The sequence below is a fragment of the Ambystoma mexicanum genome, chromosome 1p (genome assembly GCF_040938575.1).
Source record: "Ambystoma mexicanum isolate Mex_15411 chromosome 1p, UKY_AmexF1_1, whole genome shotgun sequence".
Lineage (NCBI taxonomy): Eukaryota > Metazoa > Chordata > Amphibia > Caudata > Ambystomatidae > Ambystoma > Ambystoma mexicanum.
In genome coordinates, this window is record NC_090921.1 from 191,480,784 (window position 1) to 191,508,491 (window position 27,708).

The following is a 27,708-nucleotide window of genomic DNA, read 5'->3' on the forward strand; positions in this document are numbered from 1 at the left end:
TCGAAGTTTATTGCGAAGCCCAAGTGCTGTAGGGGGGACATGATGGCATTCAGACTTTCCCGTGCCCTTTCCGGAGATAAGCCCCTTACTAACCAATCGTCCAGATATGGGTACACATGATGACCTTCCTTCCGCAACCAGGCTGCCCCTGGTGCCAAACATTTCGTAAACGTCCTGGGAGACGATTTTAGTCCGAATGGGAGGACCTTGAACTGATAGTGGGTTCGCCCGACGACGAACCGCAGAAATCTTTTGTCATCGACGCATCGGGATATGAAAGTACGCGTCTTGAAGGTCTAGCGACGACCAAAAATCTCCCGGTTGTATCGATCGGATAACCTCTTGCAGAGTAAGCATTTTGAATTTTAGATTCTTTAGCACTTTGTTGAGAGCCCGTAGATCTAGAATGGGACGCCATTTTCCATTGGGTTTCTTGACTATGAAGTAACGGGAGTACACTCCCTTTCCTCTTTCGGCCACCGGGACCAGTTCTATAGCCCCTTTCTGTAGCATATGCATCACTTCCTGCACCAGTACCTGAAGATGGGATTGCGGCGAGAACACTGGCGGAATGTGTGGTGGCTTGTCCTTGAACTGTAGGGAGTGACCCAGATGTATTGTGTCCAAAACCCATTGGTCCATTGTTATGCGTTCCCACACGTCGACGCGACGAGACACTCTGCCCCCCAAGACGTCTCGAAACATGTAATTGCTGGGTTTTTGCCTGTCGATCCTTCACCGACGATGAGTAGGAGCCTCTCCTTCTTGAGGACTGGTAATCTCTGCCCCTACGAGTAGCTTGGGCTGCTCGTCTGTAGCCTTGGGAAGAGTAGGAGGGTCGACTGAAACCTCGGTCTCTAGGTGATCCAAACCAGGAGTTTCCGGAAGCACCTCTGAAAGGACGAAAGGACCGAAAATGTCTGCCACTTTGGAGGGCTCCGAGTGACCGAGCAGTGTCAGTCTTCTTTCATGCCCTTCAAGGCTTCATCAACTTTCTCGCCAAACAGTTGTTCTCCTTCACACGGCATGTCCAGCACCTTGTATTGCACCTCTGGTCTAAAAGTCGTGCACTTAAGCCAGGCTTGCCTCCTTAACACTACGCCGTTATTAATTTGTTTAAAACCGGCCTCCGCCAGGTCGACAGCGATATTTATGGAGTGATTGGAAGCCTCTTCCCCTTCACGTACTAGTAGCACAGCGGACTTCCTGTGTTCCTCTGGCAGATAGTCTAAGATAGGAGCCAAACGATGCCATATCTCTCTATCAATCCGTGCCATAATGGCCAGGGAGTTGGCTGCTTTCACTGTAGTCGCACCGACTGACAATACCTTCTTTCCAAACGCATCTTGTCTCCTGGCGTCGTTGTCCGGCGGTGTAGTGCATTTGTGTTGCGACCTCGCTTTCCTGGCCACAGCAGCGGACACCACCGAATCCGGTGAAGGTTGAGATGTCAAGCATTTGGGGGTTGACTCCGGAGCCTTGAATTTCTTTTCTAACCGTCCTTTTATCGCCGGTTCTGAGAAAGGATGACGCATTGTCCTCAACCCCTCTTGCCAGACATGGTTCAAAATTGGGATGGCAAACATCTATTTTCTTCTCTTGCCCATATGATCGAAGAGAAAGCAATCTTTCTTTACTTCTTCCGGCGCCAGGCCAAATTCCGTACACGCTTTTCCCATCATTGCATGGAAGGCCCCGATGTCATCCGGCGGAGATGGTTGCGCCGGGCTCTTTGGAGGTTCCATCTCTGCATCCGACTCCCATGTGGGGTCCTTTGAGGGGGATAATGAGACGTCTGAAAGGGACCCTTCACGCTCCGACTCCGGCAGTTCTCCCTCCTCCGAGTGTGGGCGAGAATAATCCTCCTCCACCGGGCAAGTTGTAGGTATTCTGGTCGTCGAGCGCAGAGCCTGGACTGGTTCGGCGACGACCGGCGTAGCCTGCGGTACCGTCGGGACACCAGTGTGAGGCAACTGCGTGTCCAGACGCTGTAACAGCTTGTGCAACGTGTTCAACATCTCCAGGGTCAATAGAGACTGGGGATTCAGCAAGGAAGAGGCGGTTGGGATGGCACTCCCACTCTGGAGTTCCCCCGAACTGATTGCACGTAACCCCAGATCAGTCGGCTGTACGATCGGACCACGGGTCATCCTCCGCCGACGAGATGGAAAGGGCCGCTTCTGGCTGCAACAAGGCCTCAGGCAAGATTGGGTCGAAAACTTCCGGCAGCCAACCCACCGAAGGTGCCACCGTCGACGACATCTTCTCCATAACCGCTGTTTGGCCCGCCGAAGTGATTGCGGGAAGAGCAGGCACCAGATGGCAAAGAAGACGTTGACGATCTGACCGTCAACGACAACAAAGTTTTTGGCGCAGAGCCTTGTGGCGCACTCGCCGGTTTTGAACTTGGCTTGTGGGTCGACGACACTCGACTCGAGGTAGAGCCATGGCGGTCTCCCGAGGAGGATTTCAATTTCTTCTCCTTTTTTGATGAGGAGGAAGAAGAGGACGTTTTCTTTGACGAAGAGTCCTCCATGTCGGGGGCTCTGCCGACGCAGAGCGACGAGGGGGTACCAGAGATTTAGATCTCAAGGCAATGGAGCCTACCTCTGATGCACGGTACGCACCCACCCCTTCATTGAGCCAAGTAACCAGGCGTCTGTTTCGGTCCTTCAGGTTCTTTTGGGAGAAGCCTTGGCAGATCTCACACGTGTCGGCTGAATGATGAGGGTGAAGACAGTAAATACAGTCCATATGCCCATCACCTTCATACACTTTAGCACACGGACGAAACAACGCCTTTCCAGACATTTTCGAAGGAAGTCGAAGAAAAAGAAACCCACAACCTAGCAAAAATAGCAGATACTCGAGGTAATCCCACTACTTTGGAAGACGGTTGAAATCTGAGGGAGCCGCGGGAGCGGGGCTACTTATACCTCTACGTCCTAGTGGCGCAGGCGTACGCGGCCCAAAACGACGTAGATAGGAAACAAAAGTGTCGAAATTTTTTCTATGGAAAAGGTCTATATAATTTACTGAGGATTCTCAGCCTAACGACGGGGAATATTCTAAGCATGTGAATCCATGAAAGATACCAATGCTGGAGAAATGGAGTTACAGGTAAGAAACTATTCCCTTACAGATAACAAAACAGACCATTTCCAGATGGATTATTTTAGCCATTCTGGAATGTTACAAACTGGCAGGGAAAGAGCCTCCTCAAAATCTTAGGGCTCATTCAACCAGTGGTATCGCAGCCTCTTCGGCCCTCCAAAGAGGGGTACCGATTTGAGACAAATGTGCAGCTGCCACATGGTCGTCTGTACATACCTTCACAAGATTTTACAACTTGGATTCCTCCTCTAGCCAAGAGACAAGATTTGGCAAAGCTGTGTTGCACTCTGTTCACTCTTGAAGGTACACATGGCAATTTTACTCCCACCTCCATTTACACACCACTGCTATGGGAGTCTATCAAGATAAGGAATACGTCAGAGGACACAATCCCTTCGAAGAACAAGTTACTTCTTACCTGGTAATGTTCTTTCGATGGGACGTTCCTCCGACGTATTCCTTATCGCCCCTCCCATCCATCCCCTAAGTAAAACTTCCCTTGTGGGTACAGTTTACGCTCCTTCTGGGTCACTAACCAATTTATGTAAAACAACTCTTAACGTCAAAACGGAACTGAGCAACGGACGCTGCGCAAGTCTATTTATACGCATGATGACGTTGGCGCCGATACGGAGGCTGTCTAGGGACATCGGCTCGAGGGACATCGACGCGCAGCGCCCTCTACTGAAAACATTTTTTCCGAGGCCAGCAAGTTGGAGATGATCTATCAAGATAAGGAATACGTTGGAGGAACATCCCATCGAAAGAACGTTACCAGGTAAGAAGTAACTTGTTCTTCTATTGAACAGATTTTCTCTTACAATCTGTTTGCTCTGTCTTTTAACTTTGACCGTTATTCCTGTAAATGACAGATCGCTCTGTGTCAGGGATCCTTTACTTTCACTCACTACACATACACACTTTTTTTTCCCCCTCTCTCTACTTTGTGTTATCCCATCTTCCGCCTTTCAGTTATCGCTCGATTTCGGCACTTCACTTCCTATAGTTTTCCCGGAACACACTCCATTAACGGTAAGCTGAAACGCTTCCTGTTACTCTTGACGAAATATTCAATGTCTTCGTCTTCTATGTTTGAGGTACAATATGACTTTGCAACCTTTTAGTTTGCCGCGCTATTCCTCTGCGCTTTTTCAACGTTTTGTTCTGATTTGATTATATAATGTAGATCTGGTTAGGATCAGGCAGCAAATGCATTCCCCTGGCCATATGAGAGGAGGTCAATACCAGGGTTTCAGTGATGATTTCACAGGATTCATCATAGTACTCACTCCTGGTTCCTTAGCAATCAGTCCTGCCTACTGGGTGATGCCTAATACCCAAGAACTGGTTTTAGCTCCTGCTAATTGACTCTTAATTTCAAACCCTGCAGGTCAGCATCTGCCACCAGAGATCCTTTGCACATGTTTTTTTATTTGATTTATTGCTTATGGCATGAACCCTGCAGCTTTACAACAGGATTGTGCCAGAATCGGGCTTGGAATGTTATACCGTAACTCAGTACAGTTGTTGGAGGGTGAGAGGGATTTTTATTCCTCCGGCAGGTATTGTTGAAAGAGCCACGTTTTAGTGTTTTGTGAAACTGGAGGATGGTCAGGGTATTTGGAGCCTCTACCGGAACTGAGTTCCAGATGGTCAGTGAATGGCAGGAGAAGGACTACTTGCGGGTCACTGCAAGGCTGCTGGAGCCATCACCAGAGACAATCCTGAATGAGCATGGGCAGCTATGTGCAGATTTCCAGTCAAATCTCAGACATGCCATTTGTCAAATCTATGCCCAACATATTTTGTAGCTAATCCGTGCCCAGCTTCTAAAATTAAAGTGTTTCTCTATTTTTGCCCCATTCATAGTGGAGCTGATTCAGGAATCTTTCAGACAAGGGCGTTTCCCTGATTCTCTAAAAATGAAAATAGGACATATACACCCACTATTGAAAAAACTGAATTTGGACCATGACCAGTTATCAAACTACCCTACTCTTACTTCCCTCCCATTTTTTGGTAAATTGGTAGAGAAAATAGTGGCATCTCAGCTTGATAATAATAAAATAATAATAATGATGATTCGATAAAAACACAGAATCTTTTGCCATCACACCAATGCCGTTTTAGAGAAGGATGCAGCATCGAAACGGCAACGCTACATATACTAGATAATGCCTTGCAAATGATGGACTATGGTGGAGAATGCGCATTGGCATTATTAGATCTGTCGGCAGTGTTCTATCATATAGTTTTGTTGGTTACTCTCCAATATCAAACGGAAATGATCAGACACTAGTAAGGTTTTATATGGCGTAACACAAGGCTTGATTTGATCACTCATTTTGCTCAACCTATTTATGGAGCCATTCTGAGAAATAGCCAGCAAATATAGTGTGTGCATCCATTAGTATGCTGATGATGCGCATCTCTATATTAAGATGTCTTCAAAAGCCGCAGTTTGGCAGCTGAGCGAATGTTTGGAGGAGATTAGTGAATGGGTGGCTGCACATTTCTTGAAGTTAAACTCTGCAAGAACATAGTCTTTCATTTGTTCTCATAAACAAAACCTAACCCTCAAATCAAAGACTGGTTTGGAGAGTTGAAGGCGATGGAAAGGCAGGATGTCGAGTTCAAGGAAAAGGTGAAATCATCAGGATTTAAACTGGATTTGAAACTATCCTTGGTGCCATTTATTAATAGTTTGGTGAAAATGGCAAACTTCCATCCCTTTAAATGAGCAGTAAAACCATTTGTTTTAGACTTTCATTTTCGTGTTGTGCAATCACTGGTAATGTCACGTATTGATTTTGGAAATGCTTTGTTAATGGGTTTTCCAAAAAATGTATTGGCCCCACTGAAGGCAGTATTTAATGCTGCAGCCCCGACGATTGTAGGGGTGTGAAGATCTGATCATGTAACACCAAATTGGAAATAACTACATTGGTTGTCTATTGATCAGAGGATATTTAAATTCCTCAGTATTACGCACAAAGAACTTTATTCTAAGGCTCCCAATTCTCTGGCAGAAAAGCTGAACATTTCTGGAGGGAGATGGTTTGGAGGGAGAGGGCTGTGAAGCCATGAAGTGCTAAGGTTGCAAGTGCCTACATTTAAAAGGACAAGTACCCTGCATCGCTCATTCTCAGGAGCAGTAGCAAAGCACTGGATGGAACTTCCGATTACTTGAAATTCTGTAAATTTGCTAAATCATGGCTGTGGAAAAAAGTGTTCAATTCCATAGACCAGTGTTTTAACTTTTTGGGGATTTTTATCACTTAACATTTTATCTAGTGTTTATGATAGTTTTATTAGTGAGGATTATTAATTGTATTGTTTGTGTAGGAAATATCTTTTATTCAGATTGATGTTATTAATGTTTTCACTGAAATTTGTGTAAAGGGATCTGATACAACTTGTTTGTCTAGTTTGCACTGTATAGAAACTATGAATGAATGAATGAATGAATGAATGAATGAATGAATGAATAAATGTGGCAGTGCAGAGCTGCTCAGCATGAAGACAGATATACCCCACAAGAAATGTAAGCCTTCAAAGCAGACAGCCACAGGTTTGGGGGTAGCGGCTTCTTGCTGGTATGCTTCAGGAAAGATGTATTGCCAATATTCTGCCCAAAGGCAAAGTTCCAGTCAACAACATCAGGGAGAAAAGCATCAGCACAGGAGAACATATTGCCCCTTCAGAGGCAGAAATGTGGGGCAACCCAAGGCAGCTACTACTCTTTTGTGCAGAATGCAGTAGAGAGTGGGGCCAAAATAACAAACATGCAGTGCTTTTTCTAAACCAAAGTTGTCAGGGTGTCTATTCCTCAAGATGTGGGTTGTGCTTCTGGACAGTTTAACAAATTCTCTTGCAGGAAAGTAAATAGGGTTCAAATAAAACGTTATATCAATTCTCATTAAATTCGGGGCCAGGCTCTCCTGGCAGATTAACCTAATAACCAGTAACATTTGGTTTCAAATTTAAGGGGTTCCTGCATGCTTCGTCTTCGTGGGGTTTCCACCTATGTTCTTAATTTCGGATTTAAGCGGTTCCTGCACCCTTCTTCCAGCTATTAAAACGTAGAGCTGCCTTCCAGTTCACAGTTATGGACAGTAGGCTACCGTTGCATTCTGTAGGTATTGTCACTGTGGTAATGGCATACAACCAAGAACAATAGGTCCCAGAAGACTCTTCCACCAACTCCTTAACTATTTCCTTCTCTTTTCTTGTCCACCTCCCCCGGTATCAGAACTCTTCCCTGCTCTCCGGGTCTTTCTCTTCCCAGCAATCCAGCTCTTTCTCCTGCCAGCCCCTTGGCTCTTTCTCCTGCCAGCCCCTTGGCTCTTTCTCCTGCCAGCCCCTTGGCTCTTTTTCCTGCCAGCCCCTTGGCTCTTTTTCCTGCCAGCCCCTTGGCTCTTTTTCCTGCCAGCCCCTTGGCTCTTTTTCCTGCCAGCCCCCTGGCTTTTTCCTGCCAGCCCCCTGGCTCTTTTTCCTGCCAGCCCCCTGGCTCTTTCTCCTGCCAGCCCCCTGGCTCTTTCTCCTGCCAGGCCCCTGGCTCTTTCTCCTGCCAGGCCCCTGGCTCTTTCTCCTGCGTCTTTCTCCTCCCGCCCCTTCTGCGTCTTTCTCTTCCAAGCCTTCTGGATCTCTCTAATCCAGGCCCCGTGTGTCAAACTCCATCCAGCCTCATTACCCTCTCTTCCCAACCCCCTGGCCCTTTTTTTCATACCACTGGGTCTCTTAACCTTTATTATCCACATCCAGGGTCTGTCTTTCCCCAGTCTCTTGTGGCTCCCCTGCAGCTATGTATACCCTTCTTAAATCCCACATCCTTCGGCCACAGGCCATGCCTTTTTATAGGGTTTTTGCCCCCCCATTTGCCCCTATTCAACCCCCCTCAGGAATAGGGACACTTACGTATGTTTGCTTTGGTAGCTGAGATAGCGATTGGCTGACGGCTCCTACCCTTGTATATGGCTTACAGACCTGAAGTGGGACTTGAGGTTGGCTTGTCCTTCCCCTTGGGTGTTCCTCTCACTGCCCGTTACATCCTGACGCCACACATGGGTGGACGCTCTTAACATAATTTCTTTGAGTGCAGAGTATCGGTGAGGTGAATGGTGATTTGCGTGAGTTTTATCTCTGGGTTCCTGTCCTACTTGTTCTCCCTGTAGTTTCATTTAGAGTTTCTATACCCTGGCCAGGGGAGTTGGACATGTCGCCCACAGCTCTGTGGGATTGCTGCTCCTCAGTTCCCTTAAAAGAGCAGAAGCATCTATGGTGGCAACGAGATTCGCTCCTGCCTTCTGCACTTGTCATGGTGGAGGGATAAAGAGACATCCTCCCTAAGCCACCCAAGCGCCCTGCATTTCTTGGCTTGTGGTGGCACCTGACCCTCTAGATGTAGTCACCATCAACGTCAGGCAGGGGACTTTGTCACAGGTCCTACAGTTCATAGACCACAGTTATTGTCTGCTGTTTCTTTTAAAAACCAACTTGTCCCCCACCCTATCTTGCCTTCGCCTCCTCTGAAACTGCTCCTCCTCAAAGTGATCACTCCTCCCGCTGCTGAAGGGATTGGTAGAGTTTGTTCCATCAGCAGATATCGGATCAGGCAGGAGTTTCATTTCTTCCTAGTTCCAAACAAACAGAGGTCTTGGACCCATCCTAGGACTCACCAAGCTCCTCCAAAGGAACAGAATCAAGATGGTGATCCTAGCACAGATCCTACAGGCTTTGGAGCTGCACAGCTTGTGATATCTTGAGATCTGCACTATGGATACAGCCACACTTCTACCTTCCGCAAAAATCAGAAGTGCCTTAGTTTTGTAGTGGGAAGTACTCAAGACCAATTTGCTTTCCTGCCATTCAGCCTCAGCCCTGAGGGTATTCATGAAGGTAATGGGGGTTATTACCAACCATCTACACAGAAAGAGAGTGCTCATCTTTCCCTTAACAGTTTGCTCCTTTGGGTGAAGACACCATATGCAACCTCCTCAACACATTCTACGTGAACCGAACAAAGTATTTTTCGGACCCCTTCCAAATATCTGCGGTTCACAAGTGCAATCCAAGATATGGAGTGATGCAGTTTCTCAAAGGCCTAATACATTTCCTCCAACAACATTTGTAGTCCTTCCTTGGGATTTAAACTTAGTTCTTATATATTTGATGGGGGTTGCCTTTGATCCTTTACAATCTTGTGCATTGAGGCTGTCTCCTCTTAAAGTAGCTTCTACTATTTGTTCAGGAAAAGCTCACCTTAAGGGTGAGAACTTCATTCTTACCAAACGTTATCTCTGAATTCCATTTGAAGGAAAAGCTGAATTTGCCAGTCCTCTTCCCTCCACCTTATTACATATCCTGAATGAATGAATATTGAATTGATGACTATCTTTTCATTGGATTTGCTAGTCCTTTGAAAGGTACGGCTATTTCCAAATTGTCTGAAGAAGGCTTGTGCTGTGTATTAAAACCTGCTATGGGCTAGCGCACAAAAAATATCCAGAAGACACTTGTCAATTCGAGCAGAGAGCAGACGGCTACTTCTGCCTTGCAGAGGGGCATCCCCTTTATGGAGATGCGCCAAGCTGTTACATGGTTTTAAGGCATAATCACTTAGACTCTATGGCTGGAGAAGATGCCAGGGTCAGGAGGACCGTTATGCATGATGTCCCAATTTGAAGAGATGCATTCTCTCTCTTCTCCTAACCTCTGAACAGTCTTATAGTATGACTTTGCAATTCTTCCAAAGAAGATTGAACCTTTGGGAGGAATATAATCATTGGAAGCAGAAATTACTTAACTTCAATTCGATAGGATGATTCCTCCCATAGATTTTGATTTGTGCTACTGTCTACCCATCTACATGTATAGTTTGTATATTTATTTTGAATTTTTACATTCCCATTATGATAGTTATATTGTTTTTGTGGTTAGCCCAGGGAAAAGTGTAGCATTGAGCAAGATGACACAGCTTCTGGTGCAAAAGTGTGTGAAGGAGACATGGAGTCAGCCTCAGACACGAACAGTTCCACCTAGTCTGTTTCTTAAACTTTCTGTTCCAGACTACTTCTGAGGAGAATTTTTCAAAAATGAGGAATCTGGGAGAAATCATTGTATCCATAGGAAAGAACATTACTGCAGGTAATTAATTTGTTCTTTACTCTGCCATTGGTTAGAACTCATGATAAACCCAGCCTTTTCAGTCAATGAGGAGTTTGTTTTAAAATATGGTACAATAATTGTCACTGTAGCCCCCTCATGAGTTTCACAGCACAAGACAGCTCAAATATCTCGTAATATGTTTTTCTTGTTGATGGATGCTATTATTTCTCTATTGTTCTTCCCCATGTTCCCTCCATCTACTAGAATTCCAACATGATGCTTTTCTGTATCCTCTTATTTCTATGGGAATGCTGCCAGTTCTTAACCAACTGGAGGAACTACTCAGTGACATGAAGGCTGATGTGACACGGTTGCCTGCTACGCTTTCGAGAATCCCTCCAATCGCTGCTCGCCTCCAGATGTCTGAACGGAGCATTCTCAGCCGCCTGGCCAGCAAAGGAACCGAGATACAAACAGCACCGGTAATCACTTTTCGATTTGCTCTTTCTTTAGTGGCAGGGATGCTCACATTTGATATGGTGGCACACCAGAAAAATGTTGAGAGTGTTGCTTGAACAGGGTTGAGAAATGTCATACATGGGTGGTGATGTATTGCTTTGGTGTAACGTTGGTGTAACGTTTCATGTTTACTCTACTCACAAACAACTTGTGAAGACATGTGCACTTGTGAACTTGTTTGAAGCATAACTGCTGATTTATCATTTCTCATCAGTTATATTAACCTTTCTCATATTGCCCTATTAACACAAAGGTTCAGAGCCACCTCCTTCTTCAGGAATAAGCTACAAAAGAAGCCAATTAGAATGTATGCTAAATTAAAGACTCATCAAAACCATGCATTTAACATAACAAATCTTATCCACCATGAGTTGATATTCGTGTTCACATCAATGTCCTAGTTTTCTTCACATAAGCAAAATGGAAGTGGTCAATTTTATGTTCTAATAGAGTTATTTTCAATCTACATATCTCTTAGGTCATTGAAAATTCTTGGAGCAAAGTTAAAAACATGGGTTTGCTCTGTGAGGCCTCCTTCAATGTAGATGCCTAATTTGGATCTCTGGTCAAAAGTGTATTTTTCAACCTCCGTCAGCTGAAACATTGTATTTTCTTTATCCCTGAGAAACTACCATCATGTGCTTTTGTTTCTTATAAACTGAACATTGGATTAAGTCAGCTCAATCTATGTAATCTCCCGTCTCTCCAAAGTCAGCAACTTCAGATCTTCCAGAATGCTGCTTTCTAGCTGATTTTAGTTGTTAAGGGAAGGGATCCCATGTCCCTGCTATGTTTTGAGTTACATGTGTTGCCTGGTCACAGATGGATAGTGTTCAAGATCTAGAGTCTTAAACTCTTCAGATCCTCCACTCATTGAGGTCCCCTATGCAAAATATAAGGCCTAAGATGACGGAGCATTTTCATACCATGCTTTGGAATAATCTACCACTTGACACATGTCTCTCTTCCTGCCCATCATCCTTAAAACAGTAATTTCCTATTAGGTCCAATGTGTTAGTTTTTCTCTGCTCTTTCTCTTGGTTCTGCTTCACCTAGAGGCAATTTAGTATGAAGTGTTTCCTCTCATTGTAAACTGTACGATAAAGTAAAACAAACATAAATGACTTACTTAAATACTGTACAATGTGCACAGCTGTCCAACTTTCATTAAAACCCATTTGGAAATAAACCTTTTAGTTTGCAAATCCAGAATGCCTCCCATTGTAAAAGACATTTTATTTCAATACCTACCCCTTGGATGTTTTGGTATCATCGTCATTCTTTGAAATTTCGGTTGGGCAATGTTGCGTGGTTATTGGTGACATTTGGTTGCCTCTTTGGATCTCCAAATTATGTTCAGTGGTTATTTTTCACTACTTTGTTTGCTCACCAATGTATAGTTAACAGCATGGGCATTGCAGCAATAGGTTGTGTGATTCCTAAAAATTGTAATATCCTTTTTTAAGGCTATTTTCTAGTCCATTAATGGGTGGAGTAAAGTTGGACCTTTAATAAAAGAGTTACAACATATACAGCGTACGCACGGATATGTCCCACTTGTTGCTTGATTTCACTGACAATGAGCCTCATTCTAAGTGTGCTGGTCTGGAAACAAAGGTGCCAGTAAGCTTACTGGCACCTTTTTTTCCAGACCGGTACACACTGCCACTCTGCGGGTGGGTGCCACTCCACTCGGCAGGTAATGGCGCCCAACCGCGGGTAATGGCACCCGCCCGCAGCATTTTCACAGAAGCACTGGCACCGTCCCGTGGTCCCCACTCCGATAGAGTCCTATGGGATCCTATGGGAATGGGGACTTACATTTTACCGGCACCTGACTTTCCGGGCCGTCGGGGTTGTTATCCTCCGGTGTTACTGGGAAGTCAGGTGCTGGTAAATCATTACGGGTCTGGCGACCCGTAATGAGGCCCAATTTCTCTTTTTTTTTCCCTGGGAAGAAGCAACAATGTTTTATAGAAAGATTTGTTCACCTCTTCTCTTAACAACAGTATTTATTCACTATAATCATATGCGTGTTTAAATCATGTATCCGTATGTAAAATCAGCCACTGTTGTGTGGTCAGATGAATCATTTGTGCCCAGTTCGGCCATTATTAAAAGTTAGAACTGCTCTTTTTGCTAAGTGTATATCAACTGGGTGTGACCACTTTTTTGCCAATTATAACACATCGGATGGTGTGTTTCTGGGAAAATATAATGTAGCTGTCTTTTGATGTAAAAGTTGAAGAAAAGTTAGAAGGAGCATGAAGCTTTGTTACTCCTGTTCCAAACCACATCCTTTCAGGAATAGGACAGGAGAAATAGACATCCCCGGTCTATCTGGAGATCGCCACTTAAGGGGGAACACAGATAAAAAATTCACAGCTACTAAACTCATTGATGCTTTCAGGGAAGGATAAAGTATTAGCAAGAAGACCTTATCCCTCATATCCTTTGTGGTTGTGCCGTGTTGAGAGTTGATGGCTAAATTAAACATGCCGATTTGAACTCTCCTCTCACTAAAATAGACTTGCCACCATTTTAAATCTTTAAATTCTCTGATTAAACAAAGCTATTCGATCCTCTTCCAAGAGACCAGCAGTTAATTATCGTTTTAGAGTAGACTGATCTCTCCAAGTGGATCACAATATTTTGGCAGAGAAGAATTGACTAATCCATATTAGAAGCAGGGAGAGGACCTGGAATTCCATTGATCTTCAAGTCTAAATTAAGATTTAATTTCCCTAAAAGCAGTAATAGGCTAGTGAGTAGCCCTGAAAATTAAGGTAACTAAATAGTGGATACACCTCTTGGTAGTTGTCATGTTATGTGTACTGTCACCAAATGTTTGGGTAAGGTCTGTGGTGACTTGAATATGTGTGTTCCATCAGGATAGATTAGGATGTGTGGTCTACAATGATTAGCATTTTATGCGTTTGGGAGGACAGACCTCCCTGATCAAATTTGTGGTACAGGTTATACATGCAATTGTGATATGCTGCTTGTTAGAGAGATTTTTCCACAGCCCTGTGATGGGGGTGTGTGAAAAACCTATCCTTAGTAGGAAAACAGTGTGTGAGACATTGACCACATCTACCATATCTACATGATTGAATGTAGTAGAAACTTAGATGGACCAATACATGAATGTTACTATAATATGTTAACACTGTTTAAGTTTTTTTCTGAAATGTAGAATTCTTCTTCTGTATAAACTCAGCAAGGGTGTGAACATTGTTTGAACCAGTGAAGAATGAAATTCACTGTGTGTTTGATTTAAGTCAATATTGAATAAGTATATGTCTAATAATATACAATTTGTTGATAAAGAATTATGTGGATTTGTCTTTGATTATTTATCCTTTATACAATCTTTTCATGTAATAAATACAAATACTTCTTACAAGAGGTGTTTGGAAGAAACTATTGAAGAGGCTAACCCCTTAATGAGAGTGACCAGGTTTTTCGCCTCAGTTGTATCTGAGGTTGTTCAATTTGTATATTCTTAGCTCTTTTCTTAGTAGCAAGAGCTTTTACCTGGAGCTCCAGAACTAGTTTGAATGATTTACATCAGATTGCTTTCATAGGATGAACAGTTACAAACAGTAGTGCACCGACATTCAGGTTTTTGGCCATCTGAAGGATTGTCCCAGCGTCCAACACAGCCTTGCAACTCTGAAGGCACAGGCCGGCCAATATCTAGGTCAACGAGACAAAGGTCCATCCAGGGTACGGATATCTCCTCTGAGGAGGAGCTCACTGGCCCCGCAAACCATCCAGAAGGAGGGAAATGTAGGGAGCAGGCCCTACGAGCGCGCTGACGAAGGCGATGACACAAGGACACTGTCGCGGAAGAACAGCAAGGCGTTGAGGACCTTGGCTCGCAGCCAGTGCCCCAGCGCCCTATTCCGCCTGCACCTCAGCTGCCACCCCCACCTCAGCTACTTCCTAGAGACCGCTCGGTGGACATCCTCTTGGCACTACATACGCTGGTCTCTGTGATACAGACAAGGAGGACTATCGTGCCGGCGGCCCCACTCACAGCGCTGCGACGGCCGACCCCCTGGCCACGGGGGAGCCTCCGGCCAAGAAGAAGAGAGTACACCCTCCTTGCCACCCTTTACCCCCTGACGTCCCCTCTGCCCCCCCCCTTATACCCCCAGAGGGATGAGACGGATCCGGACACAGCGACAACGGGCACGCAATCAACTCAGACGGTCCCGGTGCAGGATGATCCTTGTTCCATCAGCGTGGCAGAGGCAGATTTGGTACCCAGACCTTCTTAACATGTAAGCGTCCCCTACAGTCAAGCTTCCGGTGGTCGCAGATCTTCTCTCAAGGGAAGGAGGCGCAATTCTGCACCACGACCCAGAATCACTGCAGCATTAGAGTTTGGGGGTTACGATAAATGGAAGAGGTTCGCCTTTTGGTGCCGTACACAGAAGATCGACCCTCTATGAGTCACTGCTCAGCAGGTGCTACCTTATTTGCTGTCGTTGGCCAAAACAGGACTGGCCCATGCCTCTATCAAGGTTCATCTGGCGGCTATCTCCCGCTACACCAGATCTCTGGGATGGTTGTTGTTATGGTCTCACCGTCTGGTTAAGGAGTTTGTCAAAGGACTGGTTCGTTTGTTCCCGCCGGTGAAAGCTCCGGCCCCGACGTGGGAACTCAATGTGGTACTGACTAGACTCATGGGCCCTCCATTTTCAGACAGTTCCATTGAAGTTCTTGTCGTGAAAGACAGCGTTCCTCGTGGCCATCACCTCTGCACAGCGAGTGGGTGAGATTCAGGCCCTGTCTTGTAAGCCACCTTATTTGACTTTTCACGACACAAGGGTGGTGCCGAGGATGCACACCTCCTTCGTCGCAGGCTGAGAGGACTTTACACTCGCTGGATGTGGCTAGAGCGCTGAAGTTCTACCTGGACCGAACAAAGAGTTTCCGGAAGACGTCGCAACTTTTTGTGAACTCTGGTCCTGTGAACCAAGCGAAGGCCCTCTCCAAAGCATTCATTTCCAGGTGGCTCTCTGGCTGCATCACCCATTGTCACGGGTTGACAAACCGACCGTTGTCTGGCAGTCGAGAGCCCATTCGACCAGATAGATTGCTGCAACTACAGCGTTCCTGTCTTGTGTGCCCCTGCTGGACATCTGCAGGGCTGCTACATGGAGGTCGACGCACACCTTCACGGGATTCTACTGCGTCGACCGGGATTCCAGGGATGAGTCCAGAGTCGACCAAGTAGTGCTGCGCAACGTGTTCTCTTGAAGGTGAGCCTGGTGAGGAGGTTAGAGATGCTTATGTTGAGCCTTGCCACCACCTGTGGTTGTGCATATGTGTACTGCTATGTATTCTTTATTCATGAGCGTGCGAATCCATGCCATCACCCTGCTGGAGAAGGAACAAGTTACTTACCTGTCACTGTTGTTCTCTAGCATGGGTCTGGCATGGATTCACATGAGAACCCTCCCGCCTACCCCTCTGCTGCTTTTCTCTTTGTCCTTCTGCCACTTTACATGCTACCAAATCTGAAGATGGCTTCCAGAGGAGGAGCTTAGGTAGAGGGCAGTCATTGGCTTGGGGCAGTATGACCCAGAGCTCAGTGATTGGGTGTTAGAAGAAAGACAGTTCAGAAATGAAACTGAAACTGATTTTTTCTTTACCGAGGATTCCCAACATGACGACAGGGAATATTCATGAGCATGTGAATCCATGCTAGACCCATGCTGGAGAACAACAGTAACGGGTAAGTAACTTGTTCCTTCTCCATCATTGGTATCTTTCATAGATTCACTTGCACCGACCGCCACACCAATAAAGGTTTCCCACACTAATATAGCAAGTTGCACTACACGTCTGGATAGTATCTGAACATGGTTTATGGGGTTGGGGCTTAGTACCATTAGATGGGACCGAAAAAAACACCCAAGATAGGGTGGATGGACCACAAAAAACATTGGTTTCTTTCTTTACTGTAAAGTAGGAAGTGTGTAACAAAGGATTCCCAGCCTGGCGACGGGCAATATTCAAAGCATGTGAATCTATGAAAGATACCAATGCTGGAGAACTGTACTTACAGGTACGCAACTTACTCCTTTTGAGGCTTGTGACTCTAGTCTAATGAATGTCATAGGTTGCAAGTTGTTTTTCCTAAAGTAAGAGGCTGTTGAAATGGGTGGTGCTGCTACACTGTCCCTGCGCTATGTGTGTACCCATTATGCTGCACACATCGACGTCCTCAGACTTGTTTCTTTTCCACCATTACTAAAAGAAAACAACTCAGTCTGTAAGTTTTTTATGCCAACTTTAACACTGATGCCTGCAATATCAGCTCATACCAAAATTGACTGCAAAGCCGAGCGAAGTGCCAACCTTGCCCCAGCAGCAAATGGTGCACAGTAGGGACAGAGATGATATATCTTTGTATGTTGTGAGAATGACTCTCGCTCTCTCTCTCGCCGCCCTTGATGCCTCAAAGCACTCGAGGGTCACAGGGGAAGACACAATAAAATGGAAGCACAAACCTCCCACTAAATATGGCAGAGGGTGCCAGGAAGGTGGTCATTGATAACCTGAGAGAAGAGGGTGACTGCTGTAACCGCAAAAAGGCATTACTTGTGGACACCAAAAAGTGGGATGGTGGGCTGCTGCTGAAGATTCTGGTTTGACCATACTGACTGTACGCTGACTCCTTTCTGCTGTACATCCTGCTCCTCATTGTAGTTGGAATGCCATCCAGGGCTCTTCCTTTCTTCCTACAGTCCTTCTAGCAGGCTGAACTAGTAGTCCTTGCTGGGCCCTTCCTTGACTGCAGTTGCTGGACTGCTGCTTACATCCTTCCAGCCCAAGTGCCTTTTGTAGGGGGTCCATCCTGGTCTTCCTTGCTTGGAAATTGGTTTGCTGCTCCTATGCACCATCATGGGACACCCTGATTCACCTCTGTCATTTCCTCCATCAAGTGACCGTTTCCTTGCTGTCTGCCTGCACATTCCTTCTCTCCTGGGCTGACCTGTGTCCCTTGCTAGGTTCCTCCGTTAGACTATTGCTGACGACATTGCTTCAGAATCTTCTGCCTTTAGGGTCATATCCCCGGGTGTCGTCTTAGTTGTGTCTTCTATGTTTGGGTCCTTCTGTGTCATGTGTTTGTGTCACACCACTCAGAGCTCCCAACTACTGCTACCTGGAGATCAATCTGACACCCAGACCCACCTGTACAGCCTCTGTTCTTGAGCAAAGGTCGGATCAACCAGTGCTGCGAGTACCTGTCTCTGGGTCCCAATCCTTTAGTTAACACTGTTCCAATGGATACCCTGGGTCTGAAAGTAGAACAAATTGCTTTACTGGGGTAATTGTCCTTCGGGTGGATAGCTACTCCCATGGATCCTCATCTTAAGATATTACCAGCCGGGGCAGCTGACATCAGAAACGTTTATAGTCCAGTGGGTGCATCATGCTCTTCTGCAAAAATCTAGTCTGCTGTTATGCTTCTCAACTCTGGTAGTGACTTTTAAGTTGCATTTCTAGAATTTGTCCTGGTGGACAGGTTTTAGGAGACCACCCTAGTTGTAGCGAACAGAGGAACTCTGAGAGGTTAGCCAAAATCCAATCAAAGTTGCAATGAAGAGCAGAAAAGGCTATTCTCAGGAGATTGTGGGTGGGGTTGGTGGTCCACAGTTGGCTCACACAGTGAAGGTCACAATAATTCCATTTAGTCAAGAATGTATAAAAATACAGTATTTTATTTTAGGCCTTAAACACACACAAACAAATGAAAAAGCAGGTGATATCTGTTAGGCAGAATTGCATGCTGTACCCTCTGGGACCACCACACACAATTGGGACTACAGGTGTAAGCAAGACCAACCTTTGGTATAAGTCTGTACCACACAGTTTGTTGGTAGCGAGCTGAGCAGCCAGGCTTATCTCAAGAGTGAATGTGAGCAGTGCATGTAGTTACACAGAGGACTTTCTATCGCAGTGGTTCAAGTGGACACTTATACTTAAGATTTCTTGGTAAAACACGTATTAATTTATTACACAGTCATTTAGAAAACATTCACTAGAATAAAACAACTTAATGTTATAGACCAATACACTTCAGTACAAAACTCTTTATTTTTGAGACAGTTTGAGCTTCCCTGAAAAAGGAGCAAAATGGCAGTTCAGTTACTTAGCAGTGAGCAAAAAGGACAAAAGTAAGTAGAATAGATTATATATACTTTGTAGGCATTGCAAATAGTCTCAGTTCACCAGAATAGTTCAATTCAAGTCAATAGGCCAGGCCAAGGTCAATGGGCTAGTGTTCTGGATAGGAATGAGCAGTTCTGGTATCAAACGGTAAAGTCTTTGCAAAAGTTCTCAGAAGTAGTTTAGGTGAAAAAGAATCATTGTGTGGTCACAAGCTGATTAGGCCTGCAAGTTGGGAAAGTTTCACGAACTTTCTCTGCGAGAGTGGCGTTCTCTCATTCGGGTGGGCACAGTACCTTTGTAGGAAGAAAACAAAGGTTGCTGAAGCCGTGGTTCCTGTAGATCTCGCTGTTCCTGAGCCTCAGTCGGGGAACTCCTGCACTGCACAGGTTCGTTGAAGAAAGCAAACAAATTGGAGTCACTTCAGTTCCAGTAGCTGTAGAGTCAAAGGCACAAACTGGTGTCCCTCTCCCTGGTTAATCCTAACCAGCCTTGAGAATGGTGTCCAAGTGTCTTACGAGTTGATTGGTTCCACCAACTCAAGGGAAGAAGCCATACTTGAAGGAGCTTCTCTGTCAAATGGAGTTTGGCAATTCGGACCTGCAGCAGAGCTTCACCGGGCAAACCAACGGTCCAGGAGTTGCAGCAGCCGTCCTCTTCCAGCTCGTCTTCGGTTCTTTCGTTCCAGTGGTCGACTCTCCCTTCCAGTCCACGAGACTCGCCTTTTAAACAGTTTTCTCCCTTTCATACCAGCCTAGCTGTCACTCACCCACCAGGGTGGCTGTCCTTGCGGACAGTCAGCCAGCCAATCACGCCAGAGTGCATTTGGGTCTCCTAGGACACTAAGCACGGGTAGTTTCGGGCACCTCCCTCACTTCCTGCCCACCCCAGACACTCAGACGCCAAGGGCGGACTTCAGTCCTGAAGCCCGCCAAAGGCACACGTACAAAGGGACCAAACCTGGTTTGGTGTGCAGAGACAAACACTAGAAGGACCTTTACAAAAAGAAATGGTGAAAAAAGACTGGGACCGGTTTTAAACAAATGGGCTTAAGGCACCATCATGAAAAACGTGGCTCCCGCGATTTTTAGCTACCGGTGTTCATGGTCGGGAAAAATCATGGTAGTTCGTTGTAAAACCACTGCCACCAGCCTTTTCAATAGGAAAGGGCACAGCTTCTAGACACAGCGGATACTATGTAACCCCTCCAGCACTCCATTGTAAGATGGTGTGTGCCGTGTCTATGAATTTGGAGAAGACTAGTAAAGTCAATTTCACTTTACATTCTCTGGGAAACAGTAGTTTATCCCAGAGAAGGGATTTAAACCTTTGGGAAGTCTAAAAGACATCTGTGTGTCACAGCACTGAGGGTGCTGTGTAACACACATGAAATCATGATGCCTATGGAGTTATCTAAAACTCCATAATCAGATAAAACAAATGTAAAACACACATCAAAATACGTGAAAGAGTGGGAAAAAAGACTCACACTCTTTCCAGGTAAAAAAAAATCAAGTCCTCAAAATCCAGCAAAGTTGCTAAGGTGAAGGGAATTAGCACATTTCTGAGAATTCTCCTTAACAATATCGCACAAGACTAAACATATATACAGTCACCATAGGTTCTTAAAATGCATTCAATAACTTAAATCAACAAAGGGGTTAAGTAAAGTGATTCAATAAAGATGGAACCAAGTCACAAGTGATATTGCCTGCCTAGCTTCAGCAGTCTAATACCAAAGAGTGGGGACCTGCGCCCAAAAGGCACAATGCTTCACCCCAGAATGTATCTGCAGCACGTATGTTACTTGTGTGGGAGATTGTTCAAAAGTAGATATGCGACAGTTACTAGGTGAGTTAAATGTTTTCTTATCTTTCAGGTTTTACTACTCATGATTGATGACCAAAAAGCAGTGGAATTGAAGGTCCCAAAGAGACTTGTTCTCAGTGTTATCCTATAGAGGACTGGGGGAGACAAATGCTTTGCATTTACTTACCCCCATGGATCTAGGAAATGAACCAATCCCCAATGACTGCTTTGACAATGATAGTGACAATGACATACCACCAGACAGGATCGTCACCCGGCAAGGGGAGAATTTCCTGTTGTACTCTTCCTGCCCTTACGGGGAGGAAGAGGTCACTTGTGACATCAGGCAGGATGATGTGATATTCCAGGTCCACAATGACTGCCTCTCCTCCCTGAAATCCTCTGTCCAGGTCAATACTCTAACCAGAGACCTCTCCACCCAACTGGAGGAGGCCGCTGAGATAGCAAAGCCCAAAGTATTTCCAGTCTTCAGGCAAATGGTTGAACAGCGGGTCAATCTAGCTGATGCCTGTGAGACTCCGGAGCAAAAGCAAAAGTTGAAACAGGTGTTCTTAGATTTTCAAGATATCTTTGCTGTGGACTCGTACGACTGTGGTCGCACCGAGATCTATACAATGATTCCCACGGACCCTGGAATGACTCCTGTGTTTGTGAAGCAATATCGCTTGCCTCTCGCATCCATGGAGTCCCTGACGGAAATAATCAAAAACCTTGAGTCATGTGGGATAATTCTTCCAGTCAACAGCACCTTTAATAATCCGGTGCTGGGGATTTTAAAACCAAATGGCCAATGGAGACTCTGCGCAGACCTTAGGGAGCTAAATAAACAGGTCCACATGTCCCGATGGCCTCTCCCCTACATTGACCAGGGGCTGGCCCAGATCCACGGGTCAAAGGTATACACTGCCATTAACTTGACAAATGGGTACTGGACCGTGCCTGTCAGTAGGGAGGACCAGTACAAGCTGGCCTTTACCTTCGGGGCAGCAGTACACGTGGACCCGGACTCCCTTCGGATACATAAACTCCAGCAACGAATTCAACATCTTCCTACATAAGGCCATGCCCGACTTGGGTGAAAGGGGTAACCTGGCCTATGTGGATGATGTTCTGATAAAAAGCTCAACTGTGGAGGTACACATAGTGGAAATCTGTTATGTTCTGACCCAGTTGAGGGTTTCCAGAGCAAAACTGTTTTTCCAAAAGGCACAGTGGTGCAGGACCCATGCCAACTTCTTGGGACATGAAATAACTCCTGAGGGTCTCTGTCTCCAGGAGAAGAAAGTGGAAGCACTCCTAAAACTGAAAGACCCCACAACTCTGCGTGAGCCAAGAAGCCTAATTACAGTAGGAAGTTCATTGAGGATTACGCAGAGATCACAAGACCCCTGATCCATCTGTTGAAGGGGGGGGGGTCAAGTGGGAGTGGGATCCCGAACAAGCCGAGGCAATATTGCAACTCAAAAGAAGTCTCTCACAAGTGCCTTGTCTAGCTTACCCTGTCAAAAATAAGGAGTTCTTCTTGGAGACAGGGTTCTCGAATACATGCTTGACCGCAGTATTATATCAAAAGAATGACCGGGTCAATAAAGTTATCTCCTATGCATGTAAGACTTTATCCTCTGTGGAGGAAAAATTCAACGATTGTCAGAAGGCACGCCTGGCAACGGTGTGGGCAATGAAAAATTACCGCCTGTTCATCCAGGGGGAACACATCATAGTGGAGACTCCACACCAGCCTTTGCAATACCTCCAAAGTGACAGAATCCGAGCCGGAAATGTGAGTAATTCCAGAATTACTTCCTGGATTCTGTCAATGCAAGGCTTTCCTGTGGAGGTCAGATATGTCCAAAACAAGAAGAGTCCCCTCGTGCAATGTTTGGCTGACTTGCATGATTGTGCCAGAGAAAACTGTCTTGAGGAAGTCTTAAAACCCAGGACAACATGGAGGCGTACCTGAATTCCCCACAGTCTATGAAGAAGACAAGTGCCAGGGAATGCCCACAGTTTGTGGACGGGTGCTCCTACCATGTTGACAACGGGGAAAAGGAACTGATGGCCGGCGTTGGGAATGCCTGGGTGAATGATGCCCCGGAACCCTGCACTGGGTACAAAATCGGTCCCCGTAGTAGTCGGGTAGCAGAGTTCATGGCAGTTCATCAGGCCATCCTCACAGCCGTCCAACACAAACTCCTCGAACTGGTCATAATCACAGACTCAGATTATGTCCAGAAAGGCTTCGTGGCCCACCTGGTTAATTGGAAAAGCAGAGGCATACTATGTGCTAATAACAAACCACCCAAACATGGCAAGCTAATACAAAATATTGATGATCTGGTCACCTCTAAGGGGGTGACTATCTGTTGAAAGAAGATCAAGGCACATTCCAGAATAGAGGGGCCAGACAAAACTGGAAACGACCTAGCTGATCAGCTGGCCAAAACCGGAGCCATCCAGGGGGATCTCCTCCAGATCGAGTCCCTGTTGGGGGATATCCAGGTCACTGCTTTGGGGTGAAGCAGTTCTTACTTAAATCGCGAAAAACTATTAGAAGGGTGAAACAATGACTTACAGACCTGGGAGTTGGACTACCATGCTCTGCGTGAAATATGTAATCTGCCTATGTAATTTGTTAAAGTCCCACAACTGTAGCCTTTGTCCTACTTTTTTAACTAATCCTATCCATACCCTGATGCCTTGCTAAAACTGTTAGAATTCTTTGTGCATCTTGTCATTGATCGCCAAGCGTTCCTGCCACTTTTCATTCATTTGTCTTGCATAGATCATACTAAAGAAAAGGGGTACCCTGTGTGAAGGGTTAGAACTGCAGCGTAACCTTTATATTCACGGGTGGCGTTCCTCTTTTCTACGCAAAAACACACGAATGGGGACTCCAAGCAGAACATATCCACGACCATGCCTGGAAAGAACACGTGTGTATATAGAACAACTAAGAGGCCAGGATATGGATCTTGTTTAGGTGGAAAGCAAGACTACAAAGTGTTTAACACAGCCTATTATAAACATAACCTAGTGAACACATCACTTGGCTGGAGGTGGAAGAATTCAATTCACATCCATAGTACATTAGAAAAAATGTATTTATTCGTTAAAATATACCATAAAATCTCATAAAGTATCAAAAACTGAGAACAATAAAAGACAGTTCAGAAGCTAATAGTTCAATTGAATATAGTGATTACTAAATACAGTTCACCACATACAGTGTGCAACAAAACCAGACCCACTCATATCACCAAATACTCCATCCATACTACACTCATACATACCTAAAATGCATACCTAAAATACAATGGTGATCACAAAAATACACAAAATGTGCATAAACATAAATCACAGAATTATTGCGCAAAACGTTATAGGACCATTCACAAAATCTAGTCGGTAGTAAACAGTATACTGCTAGAAATAAAGTTTCTCAAAAATTAGAAAACTTAATTGGTCAGATTAATTGACAATCAAAACATAAATCAAAGGACCAATCAAAAAACCGACATGTTTCTTTCCATCTTCATTATTAAGTCAATTGTGTGGAAATTCATCAAGGAAAACGAAGGCCTGAAGTCTTCGGGATTGAATGGTACAGGATTGTTACAGAACACTGTATGGCTGTCTTGACCAGCCACCTAAACAAGAAAACAGATATTACTAATCTCATACCAAATAAATCCAGGAGATCAGTATAGTTACCCTTTAATGATATCATGTTGGCGCTTGGTGTAGTATATAATTCCACCGATCATGAAAAATCACTCAAGGTATAGTAGCAACAGACTCCTTGGAATGAAAAAGGTCATAGCACTCTCCTTCCAATATAGATAAATGGACAAATACAGCACTGTTGTATTTAGAAAGAACAAGGAAAACTGGCAACAGTCTAGCAAAAATGAGCAACCGCCCACCTTCAATCGAAGGTTAGTAAGGAAAATGGGTAATACTAAAGTGAAACAGATTGTTGGACTATCATCGGCAGTATATAATGGTGCCTGGGCTGTTAGCTGTTGTCACTCAAAAAAATGTCATATAAAATGGGTTCACACTTACTCTGCTGACTCCCAAAACATCGGATGGTGTAGTTAGTCACGGGATGCTGGGTCAAACCCATACAAAACTATGTGTTGTTCATAAAACTTTCCCTACACAGAAAGAATGGAATAGTGTGTAATTGGTGTAGGGTCGAGTAGGCTCAAATAATGCAATAGCTGATATAGATCGCCATATCCTAAAGTGCATCACATGCAAAACCCGAAGGTAGATGGAAAATGAAATTAAAGGAAAACACTTATTAGTAAAAAAGACATAAGCAAAACCATTGTTTGTGATTAAACAATTCCGCAGATCATCGTGCAGGTCAAAGAGGATTACTAGTCCGATGACAGGGGCTGCGGTTGTTCCTCAAAGTCGGCATATAATAGTGCCTATCGGAAAAACCAACAAACACAGATCGTATCAGTAGAAGGAAAGGAAAATGTAAACGTCAACGGAATCGGCATCGTGTCCGGAAGATAACGCGTCCGTGAGGTGCTGATAGGACGTCATGAAAGTAAAGCATGTGAAAAAACGTTCGGCCCGCCGCAGGAACGGCGCGTGTCGTGAGCCCATAAGAAATGCAAACCCTAAAATGCATGACTGAGTGTGGATAACAATCGTGCACACAAACTACGGTCACGTGATGGCAAGACAATCGTGCCCGTAGAAACCCGTAGGGTGAGTAAACACATGAATAGTCCGTACATTAAGGCTCTTTTCTAGCCATTAAATCTTGTGTAAGTAAAACTTGTCCTTTTTCTTTCAAACCCGATTTTCGCTTTTTAACTGCTTTATTTTCCTAAAATCGAACATCCTTTCACCTTGAAAATCTCATCCAATTCTTCAGCTATAGTCACTCTTTCACTTCTATATTGTCCCTGTGATGTGCATCTATCACCCAGCCTAAAACCCGCATTCCGATTTAGTGTATGTCACCCGTTTTTTAAAAACCGTTTTTGACATTTGAAGAGAAAAATGCAACTTTTCCATGTGTCATTTGACTGCATTGTTTTCAATTTCAACCTGCTTTGTGAACTGTATGCATTTTGTGATGCCTTACCTTATAGTTGCTAGTCATATATAAAATCCCTGATACTGTGATAAAAGATATGTACATCATTATTTAACCACACATATAAGTAATTATTTGTTAAAATCCGAGTGCCATTGTGGGTTGAGGGAACATTGCTTAACTTGGGTGCTATCTATCCTAATTGAAAAAGTGCTCCTATTCATTTGTGCTTTGGATATATTCTTGTAGAAAGTTACCAGATTGTATTTCAGTAGTTTCATTGTTATTATCACCCCATAGGTGGTTGCAGCCCATATAAAAATTGTGATTTTCTTTGAAATTTAAATAAATATTGTATTCCCACCAACCGGCCTGGTTCATGGTCCATTGTGACCCGGGGTTTTTGTAAAAGGGGGTGTGAGATGGGTCGGGTATCGGGTCAGGTATCGGCTCAATTTGAATTCGTTGAAAATAAAGAAAAAGTATTATAATTGAGCGCTACACCCTAGGCTAAGGGCAGGAGTCGTGATCCAGTGTGTGACGCCCAGTTAGAATCCTTCACAATGGAGATATCATAAGATGAGGAATACGTGGGAAGAACATCCAATCGAAATAAAGTTCCTTCCTTCTCCCCCTCTCCTGCTAATGTCCGGTCTGCCTCCTGACTGTCACCTGGTTCTATCGGTCTCTTACAGGGCACCAGGCCCCCCTTGTCCAGTCTACCCCTGCACTTTGTCTCCCCTGTCCCCCTCCCACCCTCCCTCAACCTGTACTTGCTCTTCCGGGCTCTCCACCCGCACTAGCCTGGCTAGGCCTGCACCATTGTAGCCCTTCCAGGTCCTTACCTCGCACTTAGCTTGTGGAACTCCCTTCCACAGCACTCTCTGCTTCCCCCTGGCTCTGACCATCTGGCCTCCCCTGGCACTCGCTTTTTTTCACAGGCCCTTCCGCCCTGCCCGGCACTCTCCCCCCGCCGCCCTCCTCCAAATGTCACAAAGCCTAATCGGAACATCTTTGTTTTGTCCTCCCTGTTCCCCCCCACCCTCTTGTCTTGAGCCTCGAAATACATTGTATATAGGTGCATTATAAATACCCAATAAAATAATAAATAAAAAAGGAAGCTGGGTCTTTCCTGGAGTCTTCTTCGGATCTTCATCTACAAGGGATACTTTTCGCCAACCCTGATCTGAAGAAATGGCTGCAGGAGTCATCTTCTTAACCAAATCCAGCCTGGAAGCAATTCCAAGCCCAACAATGGTATGGATCTGCACCATTCAAACAGCTAGTAGTTGTCCAATCGGGGACAACTATTGGTTTCATTCATGCCCCACACCTAGATACTCTGGCTTCAGGAATGTGGAATGGGACTAGACAGTCTCAACCCCTTCCTAAGCCACACACACACACACAAAGGCATCACTAGCCGGTGAAAGCTGTAGTGTTTCTGGGCAAGTGCATGACATTATAATGGATTTCCTGACCTGGCAAGGCAGGACAAAGGCCAATCGGCGACATGGCCAAAGAACAAGCAATACTCTCATGCATGGCCAATTTTGGGCACTAGCCATTTTTATCAGTCAGTCAGTCAAACAAGCTATTATTCGGCATAACAACCTTCAAGTAAAACAGTAATACAAATAGAGCTTAACATTCATTCCATGATTCAATATATTTATATAAACCTATGATATAAGTAATTTAAAAATGTTCAGTTTTTAGGGTAAATGAATAAAAGCCTTGCAGGTCATAAAATTAGCATTTCTCCGTCTTTCTTATGGAGAGTAATACTTGCAGCCCTTCTAGGTACATCCATCTCCAACATCAGACTTTTCAGCTTGGGTGTATCCAGGTTAGATCAAATCAAGGTAGTGGGTGTGTGATTAAAT

The 27,708-nt window shown here is 44.9% G+C and overlaps 1 protein-coding gene across 13 annotated transcripts in view; it reads left to right on the plus strand.

The window, feature by feature from the left end:
* CHD3 (chromodomain helicase DNA binding protein 3) overlaps window positions 1-27,708 on the plus strand; it is a 2,755,261-nt gene that overhangs the window by 2,635,210 nt on the left and 92,343 nt on the right. For all 13 annotated transcript variants that reach the window (XM_069646310.1, XM_069646296.1, XM_069646309.1 and 10 more), the window contains one exon: window positions 10,540-10,703. In XM_069646310.1, the coding sequence (XP_069502411.1) occupies window positions 10,540-10,703 (164 nt within the window). The remainder of the gene's footprint in view (window positions 1-10,539; window positions 10,704-27,708) is intronic.